The sequence below is a fragment of the Elephantulus edwardii genome, unplaced genomic scaffold (genome assembly GCF_000299155.1).
Source record: "Elephantulus edwardii isolate Elephantulus edwardi_28Jun2011 unplaced genomic scaffold, EleEdw1.0 scaffold00130, whole genome shotgun sequence".
Taxonomy (NCBI): domain Eukaryota; kingdom Metazoa; phylum Chordata; class Mammalia; order Macroscelidea; family Macroscelididae; genus Elephantulus; species Elephantulus edwardii.
In genome coordinates, this window is record NW_006399880.1 from 4,721,057 (window position 1) to 4,746,355 (window position 25,299).

Consider the following 25,299-nt stretch of genomic DNA (forward strand, 5'->3'; position numbering starts at 1 on the left):
AGAATTGATGCCTTTGAGCTTTGGTGCTGGAGAGGAGTATTGAGGGTACCATGAACTGCTAGGAAAACAAACAGATTCATCCTGGAAAGAGTCAAACTGGGCTCCTCCTTGGAGGCAAGGATTCTGAGGCTCCATCTAACATACTTTGGACATGTTGCAAGGAGGGACAGATCCTTGGAGGACATCATGCTTGGGAGGGTGAAGGGACAGCGCAGAAGGGGAAGGCCCCCTATGAGGTGGATTGATTCAGTGATTGGGGTAACTGGGATGGGTGTGTCGGAGACGGTGTGATTGGCACAAGACAACAGAGTTTAGGGCTGTTGTACATAAGGTCGCTATGAGTCGCAAGTGACTTGACGGCACATAACAACAAACAACAATTGAAGTGGAAATGCATGACAACACTTTGTATGCTTTCGGTTCACTTTGACACTGTGGAGGAGATTGCAGGTGGAGAGGAGACAGACTGAAGCTTGTTGCAATACTCCGTATAAGAGAAGGCTACATTTGGTCCTAGGGTCACCTTTGTAACTGAGCTGTCTAAAATAGCTGTGTCCAACACACTTTTGGTTTCCAACTTAGTGTTTTGTTTTGCGTCCTTTTTATTTTCCCAGTTAAGAGTGTGAACTTAATGAGTGTCTGCCTTGTTCACAGCTGTGATTTCTGTCATCCAGCATGGTCAGTGCAAATAGTAGGTGTTGTTAGCAGCTTCCAAGTTGGCACCTACCTCATGGTGACCCCATGTTGTTCTTGTGATCACCTGTGGATCAGACTGTTGTGGTTCTCAGGGCTTTCATAGGCTGATTATCAAAGGAAACCTCCAGGCCTTTTCCGCTAACATAGTAAGTAGTTGGTGTTTGTTGAGTGAACTAATGAAGTTTGGATGGTGTCCACAGAAATGTGAAGTCGATGAATTTTAGTGATTTAGGTTGGAAAGTTTAGATGTGAATATGGATAATTTGGTATATGGTAATTGGAGTCTGGAGTTCTTGGAGTTATAGTATTAGTTACTGAATAATTCTGTTCTTCAGGTCAGATTTCCTCCCTCACCTCCTCCCCAACAATGGGAAGTACACATTCATCATTTTGCATCTCTATTATACCATGGCTTGCTTACATTGTAATTGTTAGAGCAGACTCTGTTTCATAAAAGAGATGGAGTCTTTGACATCTTTCTACTCCACTCACTGTTTCCTTTTGGTCTTATCAGGAGAGCCACATCATTTAAGGAGGGATTATTATTCTCTTATAAATATGAAAAAATTGAAGCTTAGAGAATTTGGTGAACTTGCTCTGCTCAAGGTCTCTCACTGTGGAGAAAGTGACATCAGAATTCTGACAACACAAACACCTAGCCGTGTTAGAAAGATGGAACTTTAAGCCCATCTCGAACCTGCAAGCCTGCACTCTGAGAAAATATAACCAAAGGTGACATTTTAATAAGTAAGGATGCCATCTAGTCTTTAGCCATTCTACTCAGCTTTCTCTTAGTTGTACAGGTTGTTTAAATTAGCTTAGCATAGGTTGCAATGCCCTTGCTAACATGGTGCTTGATGCATGATGGGTGCTCAGTAAATCTTCATTAACTACTGAGGTGTCATTCTCTAGTCTAAAGTCGATTGAGAAAAGTTCAATAGTCTAATATCTATTGATGGTAAGATATGCTTAACACCAAAAACAACTAAATTATAAAAAAATGTGATGTGCCCTGAGGACATAGTTGGGTGTTGGGTACCATTCCAAGATCTACATTTTAAAAAAGAACACTGACAATTAATTCTGATCGTGTAAGTTCCTTTCCCCTTGAAGATGGGTGGAATTGGCATGAACATCCCTAGCTCTGGGTGGTTTGTGTTTTAGTATTAGTGGCTGTTGTTGTTGTTAGGTGCCATTGAGTCGAGTATGACTCATAGTGACCCTATGAACAAATGATCTGAATCTAGTCCTGTCCTGCACCATCCTCACACTTCCTGACATACAAGAGCACATTGCAGCAGTCTGTGTCAGTCCTTCTGGTTGAGGGTCTTCCTCTCGTTCGCCAACCCTCCACCCTTCCCAACATCATGTTCCTCTCCAAGGAATAGCACCTCCTAGAAATATGTCCAAAATATGTGAGGTGAAACCTCATAATTCTTGCCTCCAAAGAGCACTGTGGCTGCACCCTCTCCAAGACATATCTATTCTTCTCTTGGCTGTCCATAGGATGTTCTGTATTCTTCTCCAAAACCACAGCTCAAAGACATCAATTCTTTTTCTGTCATCCTTATTCATGTCATCCAGGTCTCGGATGCATAGCTAGTAATTGGAAAGACCATGGCCTGAAACAGACTCACCTTAGTCCTCAAACTAACATCACTCCTCTTCAATAATTTGGAAAAGTCCCTAACTGCAGATTTTCCCACTGCAATGTGTCTCTTTATTTCCTGACTGCTTGTACCAAGGGTGTTAATTGTGGATCCAAGCAAGATGAAGCTGTTGATAGTTTTAATCTCCTCTCCATCCACTGTCTACTGGACCAGTGGTAAGAATCTTCGTTTTCTTGAAAAAAAATTTCTTCAGTAGAAATGACATGGGCTTTTCGGTTGGACATTTCTTATCTTGTTAATTAGCTAATAGTTGATGCCCTTGAATTGTGGTGCTGGAGTAGAGTCTTAAACATACCATGGACTGCCAAGAAAACAAATAGATCTACCATAGAGGGTGAAACCAAGTTTCTCCTTCAAGGCTAGGATTTTGAAGCTCTGTCTCATGTACTTTGGGCATGTGGCCAGGAATGACCAGTCCTTGGAGAAGGACATCATGTTCAGAAGGCTGGAGGGACAGCACAAGAGAGGAAGACCCTGAATGAGATGGATGGATACAGTAACTGGGACAATGGAGGTCAATATGTCAGAATCCGTGAGACTGGATAAGAATAGGGAAGGGTGTTACTGTGAGTCACAGGCAACTTGATGGCACATAACAACAACAAGACCACTATTTGAACCACATGCCTTCGAGATTGCAACGTAGCTTCTTGCCACTAGGCCACCAAGAAGACCATTATTAACTGGACACTATGCAAGATGTTTTTTTCTGTATTATTTCACTGAGTTCCCTGTAGCTATGAGAAGAAAGCACAGTTGTTAGGCCTGTTTTCACAGATCAGGAAAGCAAAAATCAGAGAGATAAAGTGACTTTCACAAGATCCCCTAGCTGGTTAAGTACCAGCAGTGGGGCTCAAACCTCATGATGCAGGCTCTAGGATCTAGGTTCATAACCTCAGAGTCCTAAGGCTCAGTCACTGATCACCAGGGTGATTTTTAGTCAAACTACTCCCCTTTCTGGTCTCCAGCTCCACGCTGTCATGGAGTTGACTCCAGCTCATGGCCACTCCCTGTATGTCACAGGAGAACTGTGCTCGACAGAATTTCAGTAACTGAAAGGGCTATAGAACACTTCCCCCTCTTCCCCTTTTTCTGAAGTAGAGCAGCAAGCTTTGAGGCAACTCTGGGTGGACTTGAACATCCAACCTTTTGGCTAGCTGCTAAGTACATTAAGTGTTTACAGTCCCTGGCAGCTCTTAGAAAACTTTTCCACCAAAGCCGTTGAGTCCATTCTGACTCATAGTGACCCTAGGAGAACTTCCCCATGGGTTTCTGAGGTGGTCAATCTTAATGGAAGTGTACTCGTTCATATTCTTCTGAAGAGCAATTGGTACATGTGAACAGCTCATTGGACACTTGTACACTGACCTTCTGTTTACCAGCCCAGCACTTAATCCACTGTGTCACCATGGGTCCTTTGTAAAACATAGTTGGGTGACGTATTCAAAGCTTCTATCAGAGCGTGAGAAGGTTATTCTGGGATTTCCTTTCTCTCCCATTAAACTAATCTCGGAACTTGAAAGTTATATGGTCTTATCTTTATTGGAGGAAACTGTGTTAGAGACCCATAAAGTGCGCACAGTGTTGAGACAGTAGTGAGTGCCACAAGAAGCAAGGATTCGAGGTTCTTGTTCTCTCTCTGAAACTTATCAAGTGTTTACGAAAGGCTTAGCACCCATGCGGCAGAAATGAGCCACCATCCTCTTGGTTTCCTGGTAGTTTTACGTTGTAGCAGTTGTGGAGGGCCAGGCTGTGAGCCTCCATGTGCAAAGTGAGGATGTCATTAGGAAAAAGTCGCAAGGAGTGCCACATGGACTTCTACCTGTACTCGCAGGAGGCTGAATGTCATAGAGAAATAGGTGAAAGACTTGGTTGACAGCAGATAGTCCCACTGTGCAATGGTTGCAAGAGCCTGTGAACATTAAGAACCCAAGTTCCTGTCCTGGAGAGTCACTGCAAACTCAAAACATGTCAGCTGCTCAACCTTTTCACGTCTGCTTTAAAATCACTCAAGTATGGAGAGATTCCAGTAGCTGCACGCTGCTTAGCTCTAAAGCAGGTAAGGCATGCATGGATTGGGATGCCTTCTTTTAGTTTATGCTCATTTTTAAGAAGGCAGAGGCAATTCCGTTGATTTTAAAGCTTATTTACCTTGCCTGAAGGAAGCTGTCAGCAATGACCAACATAATTCCACTGGCAAAGTGTGACTGAGTGAGTAATCAACTGCCACCTCCTTACACTGTACCTCTCATGCTCCTGTACTGCCGTGGCCTTACGGACTGGAAGTGGGATGCTGAAAATAGGGTGAACTGGCTTATTCACATGCACTTTCATTTCTTCTTCAGAAGAGAAGGCAAAGACCTCTAACAGAACTTCATAACTGTGCAGAATGTTGTCTCTCCCAGCCCCATTTTCCATCCTCTGTAGTCATAAGGATGTCCTCCATTTCCCTTGTCTCTTCTTCCCACCCAATATCCCCTGAAATCATGTCGACAGTAAAGCCTGGTCTTTCTGTTGCCCAAGACAGTGAGGGACTACTTCCAGTCTTCTGGTATATCCTTGTGAGGGGGGAAAAAGTTTTTCTGCCTTAGTCCTTTGGAATAAAAATCTTCATCATCTTTCTAGGTCTTCTTCATTTCCCATTCCTAAAGTATAGAAAAAAAAAGTGATTAGCTTTGTTGAATGTTCTAGTATGACTTAGAGGCTAAAAACCTTTTTCATCGTAACTAATTATTTAAAAGAGAACTCTGGTAGTCTAGTGGTAAAAAATTGCATTGCAATCCCCAAAGTTGTTGTTGTTATGTGCCGTCGAGTCGCTTGCGACTCATAGCGACCCTCTGTACAACAGCCCTAAACCCTTCTCTATCCTGTGCCAATCGCACTGCCTCTGACACACCCATCCCGATTACCCCAGTCACTGAATCAATCCACCTCATAGAGGGTCTTCCCCTCCTGCGCTATCCCTCTACTCTACCCAGCATGATGTCCCTCTCCAAGGACCTGTCTCTCCTTACAACATGGTTTGAATCCACCAGTTGCTCTGTGGAAGGAGAATGGGCAATCTCCTTCTGTGAAATTTATTGCCTCTGAAAACTGGCTAGAGGATCAGCTACAAGTTGGCTCCAACCTGACAGCGCACAACAGCAGCAATTATAGAAACAAATTTACTGGTCAGATTAAAGAGCCTTAGGTTCCAGTCTCACTCTCTTGCTTTCTGTGACCCAGGTTAGGTCACTTCTCCAGATGAGGCCTCATCTCTAAGGGACTTAGAGACCACAAAGTTTGTCTTTCTCAGTCAGACAAGGAAGTGGAGGCCCAGGAACTGAGGCGGTGGAAAGGGCATTTGACTCCAGTTACACTGCATAAAATCTTGGGTGAGGTAGGTGTTCCTTACCAAGGTTATCTTTTACAAGCATAACCTTTATCCAACAAGGGAGCTCTGGCAGCCCAGTGGTACAGAATTGCACTGCCAACGCAAAGTCGTGTGGTTCAAATCCACCAACTTCTCTGTGTGGAAAAAGATGGGCAATCTCCTCCTGTGTGATTTACTGCCTCTGAAAAGCTACTCGGTCAGCTATGGGGCAGTTTCGAACTTGACAATACACAACAACAACTTATCCAACAAAACTATTCAGTGACTTCTTATTATCTTAGAACAAAACTGAAGTTCCTCTGATGGCTTACTAGGTTTTAGAAGGAGGATTGCCAAATTATGGTCTGTGGGCCAAGTGTGGTCCACAGCTTGATTTTTTTTATCTCATTAACTAAGAATAGCTTTTATATTTTTAAATGTTTGGGGGGAGGAAGAATATTTAATGATGTAAGAATTATATGAAAATAAAATGTCAGTGTCCATAAAGTTACTGAGACACTGCCATATGCATCACCTGATTATATATTGTCTAAGGAGATGTGCTGCCAATCCAAAGGCAGGCAGGTCGAATCCACCAGCTACTTACTCTGTGGGAGAAAGTTGGGCACCATTTTCCCATGCAATTTATAACTGCTGAGAACCTGCTAGAGGGGGTTGGTCTTGATGGCAATGAGTTTATGAGAAGGTTGTTTTAGCTCTAAATGACAGACTTGAGAGGTTGTAAGAGATCATATGAAAAGCTAAAATAGTTTCAGCTAGTGTCTGGTTTGAATGATCTGTCCCCTGGATGATTATGTCTCTGATCTCCTCTCCTAACACCCTCTGTTCCCTTCATTGGAATAACTTTGATCTTCTTGATGTTCCTTTAACTCGTCATGCTTCATTCCCTCAAAGACTAGGCACTTACTCTTCTCTCTTCATGTGACTCACACACATTCCATGCAGGTCTCTGCCTACGCGTCACCTCCTCAGAAAGGTCTTCCTGTTACTGCGATTAACACAGTCACCTTCCTACCTCCATTGACTCCACTTACTATGCTTTATTTTTTGGTTTTCCAAAGTGCTTATTACTACCTGATATTATACCCTATAGGAATTCTGGTGGTGAAGTCTGTTAGCATTCTGTGCTGTAAACCAAAAGGCTGTGGCTCAAATCCACCAGCTACTCTCTAAGAGAAAGACAGGCTGTCCACATCTATTAAGATTTACAGCCTGAGAAACTCAGTGGTGAGTCACTATGAGTCAAAATTGACAGATGACAATGGATAGGCGTGTTGGAGTCAGTGAGAGTGACTCAGGACAGGGTAGGCTTCAGAGCTGTTGTACACAGGTTCGCTATGAGACACAGGTAACTCAACGGCACATAACAACAACAACAAATTTATATATTTATTTGAAATCATGGCTACCCAATTAGGCTATAAGCTATATTCTCTCCCACTACCATCAACTCAATTCTAAGTCATAGGGACAGACCTTCTATCAGGTTTCCGAGGCTGTAAATCTTCTATGGGAGAAAATGGCCCATTTTTCTCTTGTGAAGGAATCAGCAGATTTGAACTGCTGACCTATTGGTTAGCAGGGCAACACATTACACACTACACCATTAGAGCTCCTTAAGCTATATATAGAGAAGAGATTTGGTTTTGTTCCTAGTTTTGTAACCAGAACTCAGAACCAGACTTGACAAGCAGTAAGTACTCAAATATTTGTTGAATGACCAACTGAAGGAAAGAATAAAGGCTCTTCTTTCTCTGGCTCTGAACCTCAACAATTCCAGCCTAGGTAAAGCACCTCCAGTTTTAAAAGTTATAGCTGGTGTGGTCCTAGACAAATTAGCAAACAATGCTGGCATGAAGGTCATAAAAAGCTGTCCTTTCAGAATAAGAGGTGCATCGACAAGTGGACTGGGGATGGGGAGAGAGGAAACTGTGCAACAATGAATGAATGAAAATCCAACTTTTCTGTAAATTTTCATTACAATTCCAAGAAAAAAACCAAACCAAAACAAAAAGGTGCCCTTTATATATATTCTGATGGGCAGGCCCTGGCAGTGTTTTGTTCTGCTGTACAAAGGATCATTATGAAGCGGAACAGACTCGATGACACCTCATAACAATGCAGCACATTTGATGTACAATTTGAAGCCATGGAATGACTAGGCCCTTCCTAGCTCTTCTTCCTCACTCATCCCGCTCTCCCTCCTCCTCCTCTCTAGCCCCCTGGACTGAGTTCCTCCATCAGATGCCCTCGAGAGCTTTTGCAGTTGCTGTTTGCTCTTCCTGAAGCAGCTTTCTCAGATCTTTTCATGGATGGCCCTTCTCCTGCTCAGAGAAGTCTTTCTTGACTAGTTGTTGTTCCAATGCCTCCACTAGTCATTCTTTCTTGTTATATTTTCTTTGTAGCACATACCACTTTCTGGAATGGCCTTTTTACATTAATTGGGAATTTACATATTATCTATCTCCCTTTGCAAAGTTGAAAACTCCTTGGGCTGAGACCTTGCTTGTCATGTTGACTGGTCAAGCCCACCCACTAAATTTTACTCTCCTTGTGACGGTTAATGTGGTGTTTTTCCCTGGTTTCCTATGAGTCCCTGATCTGACAGTTGGGATGTGGTCATTCTCTTGATAAGGTCTGAAGTAGTGTAATCACTCTTTTGATGTAATTTGCTATGATCTTCCAGCTGGATGAGGGGCCTTTCATCATGGATATGGCCTACATTGAGTATATAAGGAAGCATGGTGAGACTTGCTTGTTTTTTAACTTGATCTCAGCTTTGCATCTGGCTTATCACTTCTTTGGTTCCTATTTTAACTTGGATTGTCCAGTCTCTCCTTCTCTTTATATGTAGATCTATCTATCTATCTATGTTTTGCTTTGTTGGTTTTGCCTCTCTAGAGATTGCAGCTTAAGGTACTCCTCATCTGTGAAATGGGCTAACAATGCTCACTTGACCCAGGTATGGAGGCCTGTGACATAGTGCATAATGTATTGGGCTGATAATCAAAAGTAAGGTTGGTAGTTGTTGGGGAATGTTGGGGAGGAAGGGAGGGCCTCTGGCCAGGACAGATTGCCTAAGCTCCGGATAAGTGCAAGCCTCCAACGGCCTTTAATATGGGGTAGAGAAAGCTCCCCTTTATTTGGCTGTACTGGCTTGAGAAAGCTCACCACCTGGGAAGACGGCTGCCGCATCTGTTGAGCTGGGAGTGGTCTGCATGAGGCTGAGGTTCTCCTATCCAATCTGCATGTCCCATGTCTGTAAGCCCACCCTAACCTGTCTTCCTGTTTACTTGCTTGTATATAAGTGCACTGCAGTCCCCAATAAAATTGAGCTGGATTGACTCTCTGATCCTCTCCCAGAGTGGTGTGTCTCCATCGTGTTTAACCCCATCAGGGTGTCACTGTTTGTTGCTGGCAAATGGACAGTGACAGGTAGTGTGAATCCATTGGCCTCTCTACAGGAGGAAAATGGGAGTCTTCTCCCATCAACATGATGGATAGTAGCTAGGAGGCAGAACCAACTCCAAGATGTTGTTGTTAGGTGCCTTCAAGTTGAGTATGACAGAGTGACCCTATGAAAAGCGGATCTGAACCTCATCCTCTCCTCTGACATCTCCACACTTCCTGCCACACTAGAGCCCATTACAGCAGTCACTGTGTCAATCCACCTGGTTGAGGGTCTTTTTCTCCTTCACCCTTTCCAGCATAGTGGGCAATTATCTAGGTATTGCAAATATGAAATGAGAGAATATGAAAATGTTTAGCAAAGGGGTAGAATTTAGCAAATGCTCAATATATTTCTTGAATTAATAGGTTTTGAATTTTCTACCTCTTTAAACAGAATTTCTTCCCTACTATTTTAAATAAAGGTTAATGTTATGTTTCATATTTAAAAATATATTATTCCTTGAAAATCACTAGACTCCACATTTTTAGCCACTTCAGGTCCTTCTATATAAAATTCTTTCCAGACTCATCTCTTAACAATTTTTCAGACATTCCAGACTCATCTCTTAACAATTTTTCAGACATTCTATAATGGTCTCAGTATCATTTCAGCAAAGTATGCATTACTGATCATTTCTGAAGTGTTTGTTTTTCAGGTCCATACTTATTTTCAACTCTACAACCCAAAGAGTACTGAAATGGAATTTCCTTGAATCTTTATGGTACAAACTCATTTGGGGCAAAACCTGACTTGAACTGATGTAGTGTTACTGAGTATGTCTTACTGTAAGGATTTTAGTGTATCTGCTTATAGTAACTATGTCACCAGAAAACTTGTTGGCATGTGTCATATATTTGTTTAGTACGTTGTTTTATGTTCAGTCGAGTTGGAACTGACCCACAGCTGACCCTCCAGTGGGTTTTCAGAGGCAGTTAATTGCATGAGAGGACACTGCCCATCTTCCTCCCGCAGAGGAGCTGGTGGATTGAACTGTGTGTCTTTGGGAGTGCAGAGCAGCTTCTTACCACCAGGCCACCAGAACTCCCATGTTCAGTATATGTGTCACATTATCTTTTAAAACCTACGAAGTTCTGAAACACTATTGGCCCCCAAAGTTACAGAAGCAACTCTGGACCGATTTCATAGAAAGTGGCTCAGATTTAAACTTGGAGGAGAGGGGTTTGCATACCAGCTCTCAAGGATGCTTGCATAATCTTGGGCAAGTCTTTCATGTGCTTCAGTTTCCTCACCCATGACGTGAGGCCTTTCTTGTCTCAAAGCACCTGATAAGCTCAGAAACTGGGTAATAGCTTTTTAGAACTATTTGTTATGTGCTTTTAAGTCAGAACTGACTCACAGCAGGTTTTCAGAGGCTATAAACTGCCCAGGAGAAGACTGCCCATCTTTCTCCTAAGAAGCAACTGATGGATTTGAACCATATACCTTCAGGCTGGCAGCAAAACTCCTTACCCGTAAGCCACCAGAGCTCCCGTGTTAGAACTATAAGTTTAAAGAAAGTAAAGATACTTTGAATGCGATCTGAATGTATTCCCCTCCAAGTAAAGTTCATGAGTTTTATTTCTTGAATGTCCTGGCAATTCTCTGCCTGTCTCAATAGCGGCTTTCAGATGCTCAGTGAGGTTCCATGAAAAAGACGCTTGCAGCTCTCAGCATGCTTTCAGCTGAGCGAAACTGTACCTTGGCTTTCTGGAGCACCCTTCCTTGGCTGGAGGTTACGATGGACGGGCTCCTCTTCCTCATCTCGGAAACACAGTTGACAGGGAGAGGTTGCTCTGGAGTGTTGTTCTGGGGTTTATTTGCAGTCTCCTGTTGATGGTAAAAATAGATGCAGAGATGAGGGCTATCACTGGCTACCTACACTCAGTCCTTAAAAGGATGTGAGCACTTCAGAACAGCATTCCATAAACATGCAAGCCTCACACAGCGTGAAGGGAGGGACAGACTGGAGAGTCTTAGGATAAAGACAATAAAACTAAAATGACTTCACCTCACTGTACACAAGGCTTTGCACTGATTAGCTCATTGAACTTTTCGATGAATGCATGAAGTAGATACTCTTAGTAGTCATAAATGTCTACTAAAAGTAATTTTTAAAAAATGAAGCTTGGAGAGATAAATCCCCTGTTTAAGATCACATCAGAGGCGGGAAAGCAAAGATTCAAGCCCCATATCCTTATCGCTTACCCTCTGTGCTTATAATTTTCTACATAGTGTTGTGGGCTATCGCGTTGGAACTGAGCTCTTCCCTCCAGAGAGTTTTCAGAGGCGGTAAATTGTGTTGGAAAAGACTGCCCATCTTCCTCCCATGGACCAGCTGGTGGATTTGAACGGGCCCACCTTTGGATTGGCAGCACAGCTCCTTATCCCTGAGGCCACTAGACTCCTTAGCACCTAGTAGATATCCAGGAGTTCTGGTGGTTTCCTGCTAACCACAAAATTAGAGATTTGAATTCTGCAGACTCCTCTGGAAAGACATACAGCCTTGATGTAAACTCTGTGGAAGGTCAGGACTCCACAGCAGTGGGTTGGTTCTGGTTTGAGGTTTACAGGTGACACAGTGAAAGATCATTTAGCATTTTAACACTAATTGCCATAGACACTGATTTCCATAGCTAAGTCTGCTGGACATAGTTTCTTAAGTTTGACAGCATAATAAGACTGAGAATAGAGAAGACTCCTCTTTAGTTCCGCAGGGAATGTAAAAGAACAAAAGTGGAGAGAAAAGTGCTCACGAATGGTGGAAGGGAAGTGAGCTGGATAAAGAAATATGGGTCCAGCTCCTCCACAACCCTCTGTGACTCTGGGGTGTTGTTTTGTTTCTGGTCCTCATGTTCTTCATCTGTAAAATGAGGCAAGACCCAAACCCATAGAAACTATACTGAGTCATATAACATGCTCTTAAAATCCATGTCTTCCTGAAACCTCAGAATCTGACCTTATTTGGGACTATGGTCTTCACAGATGTAATAAAGAGCCCTGGGGGCCCAGTGATGGAGCAAATAGTTGCCAACTGAAAGGTCAGTGGTTTGAATCCATTAGCCAGTCTGTGAGAGAAAGATGTGCCAGTCTGTTTCCATAAAGATTTACATCCTTGGAAACCTTGTGAGTTAGGATAATTTGTACAAATGTGTATGTTGTTGATGTGTATTGTGAACTTGAAAATGAATCATAGCTGACCCTCCAGTGGGCTTCCAGAGGCAGTTCATCACAGGAGGAGACAGCTCATCTTTCTCCCAAGGAGCAACTGGTGGATTTGAACCCATGTTTTGGGTTGGAAGCACAGTTCCTTACCATTAGGGCTCATAAATGTCTATATGCAGGTGTAATTAGCCAAAGATCTTAAGATCTTCTAGGATTTATGGTGGACTCTTAGTCCAAGAAAACTGGAAGTTGTCAAAAGAAAATTGAATGCATAAAGATTAAAATTTGAGACATAAGTGAACTTATGTAGAGTCATTCTAGTTCACTAGGGCTATTAGTGGTCAAGGAGTATATGCGAAAGGACTTGGCAACAATGCCTGAAAGTATGTGAAGAATGCCAAGAACAGATGGGACTGAATGCAGTCTCGGACTTCCTGGAGCATGAAAGGGATCTGGAAGGTCTCTGTTAAACAAAGACTATATTCTGATGTTCTTGATAAGGTTGTTAAGGGTGCAGTAAGACCTTGTTCATGAGTACAAAGATGCTTTCCTGGAGGCAGGAGATGGGATGCGTGCCCCACCATCTGCAGGTTTGGGTTTCCTTGGACAGGCCAAAGAAGACAATTACCTATACAATGCATTGCTGAAAGTCACTGTGAGTCTGATGACACTTAACAGTGGCAGCACGCACAAGAGGACCGACATCCTAAATGCACCACATATTTTGTCCTGTTGAATGCTTCTGCCAAAAGATGGTTAGACCTGGGAGGAGTCTGTTCACAATTCTCAGTATCCCTTTACCATATATAAAGGGGGAGGGCAGTGACACCTACTTCCAAATATAGTATGACCACTTATGGGGGGGGGTAAAAGTGGTGGTGCTGGAATTGGAGACACTATCCCTGACCACATAGTTCTCGGTCAGGTGAGGGGACCAGACTGGGGTAGGGGCAATTGGAGGGGGAGTATACCAGCCAGCTCCTGGGGGGTGTTGCCCTGCTTGGGATGGGCTGACCTCAGCCCCCGGCTCGGGGCAAGCCATCACGGCCCTCTGTCCGGGGTGGGCTGCCCTCGGCCCCTGGCTTGGGGTGAGCCTTCGCGGCCCTCAGGGTGAGCTCCTCAGTCCCCAGATTGTGCCATCTGACCCCTGGGTGGGGAAGGAAAACAAACAAACAAACAAAAAAAACCAAAAAGAATGCCTAGAGTATCCAGAGAATGTTACCTAGGCCACCTTCTGCCACCCTGTCCCCCAGTAAACCTGAAAGCAACACCCTTAAAGCCCTTCTATTTGTAACTCACAAGTTTGTTCTCTCTAGGTTTGCTCCCTTTCCTATAGGTAGCCTTAACACTGAGTTTTACTCCAGAATTGACCCTGAACCCAGTGACAGTGACAAAAAGGAAATACAACTGACAGCTAAGGAAGCAAAGGAGGATGGAGTCTCTGGGTTCAATCAGCCATCCCCACTGGACCAACCTGGGAAAACACTTTGCAGTCCAGAGGGGAGCAAATGACAGGAAAATATCTTCCAACAGAACAAGAAGGCAAGGCAAGCAGCTTTAACCCAAGACCACCAGTAAGGTGATAAAGCGTCCTCCCTTCTCCCCTTTACATCTACGCCCCCGTTCAGCATGAAGAAGCCAGAGAGTCGGCATCCAGTTCCCAAATCAATAAGACAGTTGGTTTAATTACCATTGGAAAATGCTTGTCATTCCTCTGTAGCATCTGGTCCCCACTGGACCCTCATCATTTCCTTCACCTGCTCCCCCCACTGACCAAACTGTGTAGCTCTGCAACTGCATCCCTGCCCATCCTCACCCTTCTGCCCCCTCACCTCCTTGTACCCCCAATATGTTTTTCCCAATTAAAAAGAAACCAAAAAACGGTTCATGTCTATTTCTGCTTCGTTCCATATGTTTAAACATTTACCTACCTTAAGAGATTATGTTTTACTGTAAGCTTTGATTTTCTGCTAATAAAAGCAGAGGCTTTAGAATCTCTCAGAGCAATTAGCCTGAGAGAGCTTTTTGTCCTCTGAAACAACATTTCACTTTGCTAGTCTTTCTTCTGCTCTACTCACGAGAAACAACAGCACAGGTGGGTGAGTACTGCCCATTTTGAATCAGACAAGCATATGATCTATTGTGCCAGGAATGACAAACTGAAGAAGAATGGTGTTGTATTCACAGTGAAAAAGAACATTTCAGGATAAATCCTGAAGTCAAATGCTGTGAGTGATAGGATACTGCCTACACATATGGAAGATCTGTTAATATAACCATTATTCAAATATACACACCATCAACTAAAGCGAAAGATGAAGAGATTGAGGATTTCTACCAACTCTTGCAGTCTAAAATTGTTCTAATGTACAATAAGATGTATTAGTAAAATTGATGACTGGAATGCAAAAGTTGGAAACAAAGAAGGACTAGTGGTTGGAAAATACAGACTTGGTGGCAGAAATGAAACTGGGGATCAAATGATAGAACTTCATATAATGAATGTTTTATTTATTGCAAATACTTTTTACAAAAAACATGTTGTCAATGACAAATACCTTTTACCAAAAACACGACAGATGAAAATACACATGGACCTCATTTAATGGACTGCATAGGAACCAGACTGACTACATCTGTGGAAAAAGCCCATGGAGGAGCTCAATATCAGTAGTCAGAAAAAGGCCAGGTGCTGACTGTGAAATAGACCATCCATGACTCATGTGCAAGTTCAAACTGATGCTAAATAAAATGGAAACACGTCCACAAGAAGCAAAATATGACCTTACGTCTATCCCAATTGAATGAAAATCTAAAGAATAGATTTGATGCACTGAACTCTAATGACTGAAGATCAGACAAACTGTGGGATGATATCAATGATGTCCATGAAGAAAGCAAAAGGTCACTAAAAAGACAGAAAAAAGGAATTGACAAATAGATGTCAGAAGAGACTCTGAAATTTGCACTGAAAGTAGAGAAGCCAAAACTAAGAGAAGAAATGCAGAAGTAAGAGAGATAACGGAAGATATCAAAGGGCAGTTTGAGAAGACAAAGCAAAGTATAACAAGATATATGCAGAGTTGGAGTTAGAAAACCAAAAAGGAAGATGGCAGGGGTTAAGCTGACCAAGGCAAGAGCTGCCTGGGTTAAGACAAAACAAATGCTCTGCCCTGGGATGGGAAAAAGCTTAATTCTCCTGCTAAAGCTGCTTTCTGATAAAGATGTAATTATGGAAACAGGGAAGGTCAACAAATAAGAAACAGTAAAAAACATCTTGGAGTCCAGCTAACATATTTTACTGCTTATGTAATGAGAAACTTGTCAGTAAAATCTATGAGGACTACAAGTTGTGAGGACGAGTTCCTCTACTCTTATCTCTTGACTAAGAAAAGCCTTCAGTAGTTTGTTCTGTCGCTCAGCAGTTTCCTGCTGGTCAGAGAAGTGCAACAGAAGAACATGCTCACTATTTCTCAAGCTGAAAGAAATGAAGAACAAATTCAAACCTCAAGTTGCAATACTTCAGGATCCTATGGGGAAAATATTGAATGATGCAGAAAACATCAAAAGAAGGTGGAAGGAATACACATAGTCACTGTACAAAAAGTTATAGGTTGACACTAGATCATTTCAGGAAGTATCATATGATCAAGAACTAAAGGTGACGAAGGAAAAAGTCCTAGCTTCAGTGAAGGCACTGGAAAAAAATAAGGCCTCATCTGATATGTTTCAACAAACAGATACAGCCTTGATCCTGCTCACTAGCCCATGCCAAGAAATTTAGAAGACAGTTATATGGCCAACTGACAAGAAGAGATCCATACTTATTCAGATATAGATATAGAGATAGAGAGAGATAGAGATAGATATAGATTAGATGTAGATTAGATATAGATATATAGAGAGATAGAGATATATATAGTGATTCAAGAGAATGTGGAAATTATTGAACAATATCATTAATATTGCAGACTATAGTTCTTGACCCTTTGCAGCAAATGCTTCAAGCTCTCCTCAGTTTCAGCAAAGTTGTGACATCTGCATAATGCAGAATATTGATGAGTTTTGCTTCAATCCTGATGCCACATTCCTCCTCATAAAGCCCAACCTGCTGAATGATCTGTTCCACATATAGATTGAAAAGGTATGGAGACAAGATACATCTCTGACACACTCCTTTCTTGATTTTGAACCATACAGTGTTTCCTTGCTCTGTTCTGATGACTGCTTCCTGGTTCAGGTATAGGTTTCACTTGAGCAAAATCAGGTGTTTGGAGATTCCCATTCTTTTCAAGGTTAGTCACAATTTGTTGTGATGTATATAGTCAAATGCCTTTTTATATTCAATGAAACAAAGATAGCCACTCCTCTGGTACTCTCTGCTTTTAGCCAAGATCCATCTGACATTGACAATGATATCTCTAGTGCCACAGCTTCTTTTAAACTTAGCTTGTATTTCTGGTAATTTTCTGTTGATGTACTGTTCCAGTCATTTTTGGCTGATCATCAGAACGATTTTGCCTGAGTGTGATATGAACTATGTCATTCAACAATTTCTACACTCTGTTGGATCCCTTTTTTTGGAAGGGGAAACATTATGGATCTCTTCTAGTCAGTTGCCCAGGTGGTTGTCTTTCAGATTTCTTGGCATAGCCTAATGAGCATTTCCAGGGCTGCATCTGTTTGTTGAAATATGTCAACTGGTATTCCATCAATTCCTGGGGCCTTGTTTCTTGCCAGTTCCTTCGGAGCAGCTTGATCATCCTCCCTTATCACTACTGTCTCTTGGTCATAGGTTGTTTCATGAAATTATTCTGTGTCAGCCAATTCTTTTTGGTACAGTCACTCTGTGTACTCCTTTCATTTTCTTTTGATGCTTCCTGGATCATTCATTGTTTACTAATAGCATCTTTAAGTATGGCAACTTGAGACTTGAATTTGTTCTTCAGTTCCTTCAGCTTAAGAAATGCACATGATTAGGTATTATTGTCATGACAGGAGTCCAGAATGAAGGAAGCATAGTGGAGTGGACTTGGGTGGAGGGATTGTATAACAATGAAAGAATTTTTCTTTTACTTTTCAAAGAGAAGAACAAACTGAGGGGGAGGTGTGGGCAGGGAGAACAGTGCAACAATGAATGAGTGGAAATCCAAAGTCTCTGTAAACTTTCATTAAAACTGAATAAAAAAAAATAAAAAGAAATGCCAAGTGAGTTCATCCCTTTTGATCTTCCTACTCTGGCTTCTTGCACTTTTCATTATAATACTTTGCTTTGTTTTCCAGAGCTGCCCTTGGAAATCTGTTCAGTTCCTCAACTTCCGGATTTCTTCCCTTTGCTTTGGCTTCTTGGCGCTCTAGTGCAATATTCAGAGTCTCTTCTGAAATTCAACTTGGTCTTTTCTTCCTCCTTTGTCTTCATAATGACCTTTGCAATCTTCATAGATAATATTCTTGATATCCTCCCACAGCTGATCTAGCCTTCACTCAAGACCTCAAACCTATTCTTGAGATGTTTTTTAAATTCAGGTGGGATAGACTCAAAGTCAAATTTTGGTTCTTGTAGATTTGATTTAATTTTCTTTAGCTTCAGTTTGAATTTGCATAAGAGTAGTTAGTTGACAGTCTTTTCCACAATCAGTGCCTCCATAGTTTTCACAACTGATTTTGAGCTTCTCCAATGATTATTTCCACAGATGAAACTATCTGATTTATGTGCATATCATCAGGTGAATTCCATGTGTATAGTCACTGTTTCTTATAAAAGGTATTCACAATGAATAAATTATTGATTATGAAATAAATAATTTCTTGTACAAGATTCTATCATTCTATCCCCAGCATAATTTCTGTCACCAAGCCCATGTTTTCTGACTTCTGATCTTTATTCTCTGTCCCCAACTTTTGCATTCCAATCACTCATTATTATTAGTGCATTCTGGTTGCAGGTTCTATCAATTTTGACTGCAAAAGTTGGTAGAAATAATCTATTTCCTCTTCTTTGGCTCTGATTGGTGGTGAATATATTTGAATGATGGTCAGGTGTTCCTTGTATGCGTATGTATGTTATCCTGTCACTAACAACATTGTCTTTCACGATGAATCTGGACATGGTCTCTTTAACTATGAATGAGACCCAGTTTTTCCTTACCTTTTCATCTCTGACATAGTAGATCACATGATTGACTGATTCAGAATGTTCCTTGCCAATCCATCTAATTTCTCCAATGCCTAGTGTGTCAATATTTTTGGATTCCATTTCTCTCTTAAGAACATCCAATTTTCCTGCACTCATGCTTCTCACATCCACATTTTAAGTACTAGTGTATGCTTGTATAGGGTCAAGGACTATAGCCTGCAAATAAATTGAAGCTCAACATCAAGAAAATGAAGATTCTCACCACTGGTCCAACTGGCAACACTGTGACAGATGAAGAAGAGTTTGAAGTTGTTAGTAATTTCAGCTTGCTCAGTTCTACAATCAACACTTTTCACACCAGCAGTCAGGAAATAAAAAAATTAATAACAATAATAAAAAAGGATGAATTGCATTAGGAAAATCTGCTATTAGAGACCTCTCCAGAGTGCTGAAGAGCAATGATGTCGGTCTAAAGACAGAGATACACCTGATCCAGGCCATGGTCTTCACAATTACTTGCCATGTATCAGAGAGCTGGAAGATGGCCAAAGATGACAGTAAAAGATTGATGTCTTTGAGATGTGGTGTTAGAGAAGAGTAGTGAACATAACACGAACTGCCAAGAGAATGAACAGGTCTGTCCCAGGGAGGGTGAAACAAAGCTTCTCCTTGGAAGCAAGGATTTTGAGGCTCCATGTGACATACTTTGAACATGTTGCTATGAGGGACCAGCACTTGGAGAAGAACATCATACTCAGAAGGTGGAGGGACAGCGCAGGACAGGAAGACCTTGGAGGAGATGGATTGACACAGTTACTGGGGTAATGAGAGTGTCAGAGTCACAGTGACTGGATCAGGATAGAGCAGGGTTCAGAGCTATTGTGTATCAGGTTGCTATGACAACAAGCAACTCAAGGACACATATTAACAACAACATTATTAATATTACATGCAAGTAAAATCTTGCTGAAGATTATTTTTAAATGACTGGAACAGTCCATAGAGAGTGAACTGCCATAAATTCAAGCTGGATTCAGATGAGGTTCTGGTGTGAGGGATATCCCTGCTGATATTTGATGGATCTTGGCTGAAAGCAGAGAATATAAGAAAGATGTTTACTTGTGTTTTATTGATTATGCAAAGACATTTGACAGTGTGGATTATAACAAATTATGGGTAAGAAGAATTGAGAAGTATGGGAATCCAAGAAAACTTAATTGTGTTTATGTAAAAGTACACATAGATCAAGAAGCAACTATTCAAACAGAAAAAGGGAACAATAGAAATGGTTTAATATCAGAAAAGGTCTGGGTCAGGGATGTGTCCTTTCTCCGTATCTATTCAGTCTGTACACTGAAATGGACAAATCATTTGAGAAGCTGGATTCTATGAAAAAGAATGTGGAATCATGACTAGAGGAAGATTCAACCATTTGCACTGACGTAACCGTGCAGAAAGTGAAGAATCTGGAGCACTTAGCGAAGAAGAGCCAAGACTGCAGCCATCAATATGGATTACACTGCAACATCAAGGAAACGAAAATCCTCACCACTGGACCAATAGGAAACATAAAGATAGATGGAGAGAAGCCTGAAGTGTCAATGACTTCATTTTACTTGGAGCTGCAATCAACACTCATGGTGTAAACAGTCAAGAAAACAAAGGGAGTGTTGACTGGGGAAATCTGCTCCCAAGGTTCTCTTCAAAGTGCTAAAGAGCAAGGAAATCACTTTCAAGACTAAAGTACACTTGCTCCAAGCCATAGTATTTTCAATTGTTTCCTAAGCTTGTGGAAGTCAATGACCAAGGAAGAATTTATGACTTTAAATTATGGTACTGGCAGAGGGTGTAGAATATTCCATGAACTGCCAAGAGGAAAAAAAATCTCTTTGGAGGAAGTGCAAAAATGGGAAAACGTCGTGTCATTTTCTTTGGTCATGTTATTAGGAGGAGCTGGTCTTTGGGGAAATATATGCTGGGAAAGGCAGAGGATGAGTTAAAGAGAGGACGACTCCTGCACAAGGTAAACTGACAACGGTGACTAACAGTGGGCTCTAGCATGGCTGAGATTAGGAGATGGTGCAGGATAAAATAAGACTCTGAACTTTAATAGGTTGTTCATAGGGTCTCTAGGAGGCATAGTCAACTTGCTGGCATCTTACAACAACTTAATCCCCATAACTGGTTCTTAAAAGAAAAAGATAGAGAAGAAGGCCATGTGAGGATGGATCTATGCAGACTGGATATGCTGCCATAAACCAGGAAACTCCTGGGATTGCCAGAAATTGGAAGAGGCAAGGAAGGACCCTTCCCTAGAGCCTTCATGGAGAAAGTGCTTCTGCTGACACCTTGAGTTCTGGCCTCCACAGCCACGAGACAATACATTTCTGTGGTCTTAAGCCACTGACTTTGTGGCCATTTGTGAAGACATGACCTAGGAAGCTAGTACAAGGAAGAAATGCAAGGTCCGTAAGAACCAGTGCCAACTCTGGAGTCACTGGGTATGGTGGGACCTGGCAGGGTGACCTTTGAGAACAATAATAATACAACTTCCAATGACACTTGATACTTTTATCGGAGAAGTTATTTTTTATGCATAAAGAACTAAGGACATAATGAAAAAAAAACAGGGGAAAACATACCTGAGAAAAAAGGCATTAGCTATACAAATGTAAATGCATACCTATTTACAAATCATAGTTAAGAGCTATGATGAATAATAATAGGACTACTGGTAATCATGCAAGCAAGATTCTACTGAAGATTATTAAAAAACGACTGGAACGGCAAATCAGCAGAGAACTGCCAGAAGTCCAGGCTGGGTTTTGAAGGGGTCTTGGTACTTCGGGATATTGTAGCTGATGTTAGATGGATCTTAGCTGAAAGCAGGAAATAACAGAGGAATGTCTATCTGTGTTTCACTGACTATGCAAAGGTGTTTAACTGTGTGGATCATAAACTGTGGCTGACTCTGAGAAGAATGGGAATCCCAGAACACTTGATCGTGCTAATGAGAAACCTATACTTGGACCAGGAGGCATTCGTCAGAACAGAGCAAGGGAACACTGCATGGTTCAAAATTGGGAAGGGTGTACACCAGGGATGCAACCTATCTCCATACCTTTTCAACCTATATGCAGAACAGATTATCCGGGAGGCTGGGCTCTATGAGGAGAAATGTGGGGTCAAGATTGGTGGAAGATCCATCAAAAATCTGCATTATGCAGATGACACTACCCTGTTTGCTGAAACTGAGGAGGACCTGAAGCACCTGCTGCAGAGCATCAAGGACTGCAGCCTCCAATATGGATTGAGGCTCAATGTCAAGAAGACAAAGATTCTCACCACTGGACCAATTGGCAGCATCAGGATGGATGGTGAAGAGATTGAGATTGTTCACAGCTTTAGTTTGCTTGCTCCACAGTCAATACTCTATGCACCAGCAGCCAGGAAATTAAAAGGCGCATTGCCATGGGAAAGTCTGCTGTTAGGGACCTCTCCAAAGTACTGAAGAGCAATGGTATCTCTCTGGAGACTAAGCTGCATCTGATACAGGCCACGGTCTTTGCAATCACTTGTTATGCATCAGAGAGTTGGACAATGACCAAGGAGGACAGAAGGAGAATTGATGCCTTTGAGCTGTGGTGCTGGAGAAGAGCATACTGCTAGGAAAACAAACAGATTCATCCTGGAAAGGGTTAAACCAGGTGGCTCCTTGGAAGCAAGGATTCTGAGGCTCCGTCTAACATACTTTGGACATGTTGTGAGGAGAGATCGGTCCTTGGAGAAGGACATCATGCTTGGTAGGGTGGAGGGACAGCACAGGAGGGGAAGACCCTCTATGAGGGGTATTAAATTCAGTGACTGGGATAATTGGGATGGGAGTGTCAGAGACAGTGCAATTGGCACAGGACAGAGCAGAGTTTAGGGTTGTTGTACATACGGTCACTATGAGTCATAAGCGACTCGATGGCACGTAAGAACAACTGCTAATTTTTACCAGAATTTTCAACTGAAGGCATCTCCTGTGGAGCATAATGTTCGAAGACACTTTTTGTCATGAATAATTTGTGGAGGGGGTACTGCTGTTAGCAAATAGAAGACATCGGGAGTGCTACCAGCAGTTCCGCAGGGCCTCCCACCACCACTCTCTGCTGTCATTGATGCTCACTCAGGGAGCCCCGAGAGGGCTGAGTAGAATGGCTCCAGTGTGTTTCCAAGGCTGCAGTCTTTAAGGAGATGGCCAGCCAAAACTTTGTTCTAGGGAGCAGCTGGTTTGCACAACTGACCATTCTGTTAGCAGCCTTAGGCTTAACACCTGCACCACCAAGTGTCCTTAAGCACAGACCTCTACAATAAAGAATTACTTGGTCAACAGTGTTGAGACAAGGGGGATCCCTCTCCTTGAATAAGCTGAGAATGCCCACTTTGCAGGATTTTTGGGAGGATTAAAGGTAATGAATGCAGGTACAGAGCCTGGGATCTTAGACTCCTGGGAGAGGCGCACATCCACTATGGCTAACAGCAGTGATCTGGAGTGTTAGACTGTCTGGGTTTGGAATCCCATCTCTCACTTAACAAATTTACTCAACAGCAAGTCTCAATATTAGTAGTTTCTTCATCTGCCAAATGGATTGAAATAGATAAAGTGCTATGTCAAAACATTGCTGTGAACATGAAATGGTTAAATGCTATATTGTTGTTGTTGTTATGTGCTGTTGAGTTGCCTGTGACTCATAGTGACCTTATGCATAATAGTGCTGAACTCTGTCCGGTCCTGAGGCAATCTTACTGTCTCCAACACATCTGCCCCTTCTACCCTAGTCACTGTGTCAATCTATCTCATTTGGCGTCTTCCTCTCCTGTGCTGTCCTTCCATCCTTCCAAGCACATGATGTCCTTCTCCGAGGATCGACACCTCTTGCCCATGTGCCCAAAGTATGTGAGATGAAGCTTCAAAATCCTAGCTTCCAAAGAGTAGCTTGGTTTCACTCTCTCCCGACTAGACCTATTTTTTCTCTTGGCAGTCCGTGGTATGTTCAGTACTCTTCTCCGGCATCACAACTCAAAGGCATCAGTTCTTCTTCTGTCATCTTTATTCATTGTCCAGCCCTCTGATGAATTGCAAGTAATTGCAAAGACCATGAATCAGGTGCACCTTAATCTCTAGACTGTCATCCTTGCACCTCAGCAAAGGCATATAGTAATTGATCCATTCTAGTTTGCTGTTCTTATTCAGGTTGTTGTTATGGGCCACCAAGTCAGGACTGACTCATAGCTGAACCTCTGGTGGATTTTAGAAGCAGCAAATCGTACAGGTGGAGACTGCTCATCTTTCTTCTGCGGAGCAGCTGCTGGTTTCAGGCTTCGCCCCTTTGCACTGGCAGCACAGTTCCTTACTACTAAGCCACCAGAGCTCTGAGAGGAGGACCTTAAATAGATGGACTGACACAGTGGCTGCAGCAATGGGCTCAAGCGTGTCAGAGATGGTGGCACAGGAGAGGACAGGGCTCAGATCTATTGTTCACAGGGCCACTATGAGAAGGACTCAACTCAGGGCACCTCACAACAACAATCTTATTCAACATATGATAACTATTACCTTCAGTCACACTAAAGTTACTCCTAGGAACATCTTCATAATAAAAATCCAGTGGTTCCTTAACAGTGGAATAGCTGGGTTACATGGAGTTTCTACACTCAGCTTTTTGTTGTTGTTAAGTGCCATCAAGTCGTAGACGACTCATAGCAACCCTATAAATGAAAAACCTGAACACTTGTATAACTTTCATTGTTTCTCCAAGTTCAAAGAGCTTCCAGAGGCGAGCTATTTCAGAAGTGGATGGCACTCCTGCTTCCAAGCTTATTTTAACTGGGGAGCTCCACCAAATACTGTGCACCACGGGTAACCATTATCACATTTGACTCAACAGTGTCACAGTGTTCAGCATCCCAGCAACCACGAGTTCCCTCTGTACAGCAAATGGACAGACCAGTGTTACACCACTTCGAAGAATATTTGACCAAAGACAATTAACACCAGGCCTGAGGGCCGCAGATTAAAATCACCCACCTTTGGCTTGGTAGCATGACTTTCTGTCCACTAGGCCAACTGAGGTCTCTTTATCTTGTTCTTGTTAAGTGCCATCGAGTCATAGATGACTCATAGTGACCCAATGAACGAAAGACCTGAATACTTGCATAACTTTCCTAACAGTGGAATGTGTTGTTGTTGTTATGTGTTGTCGAGTTGCCTGTGACTCATAGCAGGTTATATGGAGTTTCTACGTTCAGCTTTTTGAGAAAACATCAAACTACCTTCCAGAGAGGTTGTACCAAATCCCACCAGCTATTCCACTGCTAGGAATATACCCCAAGGAAATCAGAACCGAGACACAAATGGACATCTGTATACCAAAGTTCATAGCAACATTATTCATCATCTCAAAAACATGGAAACAGCCCAAATTTTCAACCACAACTGAGTGGAATGAGAAACTGTGGTACATTCACACATGGAATGCTATATAGCACTCAGAAGCAACAATTTTTAAAAAATACTGAATAACTTGGGAGAGACTGGAGAGCATTATGCTGAGTGAACTAACTCTGTGTAAGACCATTATCGTAGAACTAGAAGGATAACTACTAAGCTGTGTATGAGGATCCAAGGGGGAGAGAGGGGGAGCAGAGGGTGAAGACGGGCAGGGAGATCACACACTCACACAATTTGGTGCGTGGTGGGAGGGGGTTAAGGAAATGGGAAAGATCTGGCGGGGACCCAAAATGCCAGGGTAATGGTGGGCATAGA

At 42.3% G+C, this 25,299-nt stretch overlaps 1 protein-coding gene across 1 annotated transcript in view; it reads right to left on the bottom strand.

The window, feature by feature from the left end:
- Positions 1 to 4,987: 4,987 nt before the first annotated feature.
- AFAP1L1 (actin filament associated protein 1-like 1) overlaps positions 4,988 to 25,299 on the bottom strand; it is a 118,206-nt gene continuing 97,894 nt past the window's right edge. Inside the window, exons 18-19 of the mRNA XM_006893751.1 lie at positions 10,889 to 11,017; positions 4,988 to 5,011 (exon numbers count right to left, since the gene is read on the bottom strand). Of these exons, the coding sequence (XP_006893813.1) occupies positions 4,988 to 5,011; positions 10,889 to 11,017 (153 nt within the window). The remainder of the gene's footprint in view (positions 5,012 to 10,888; positions 11,018 to 25,299) is intronic.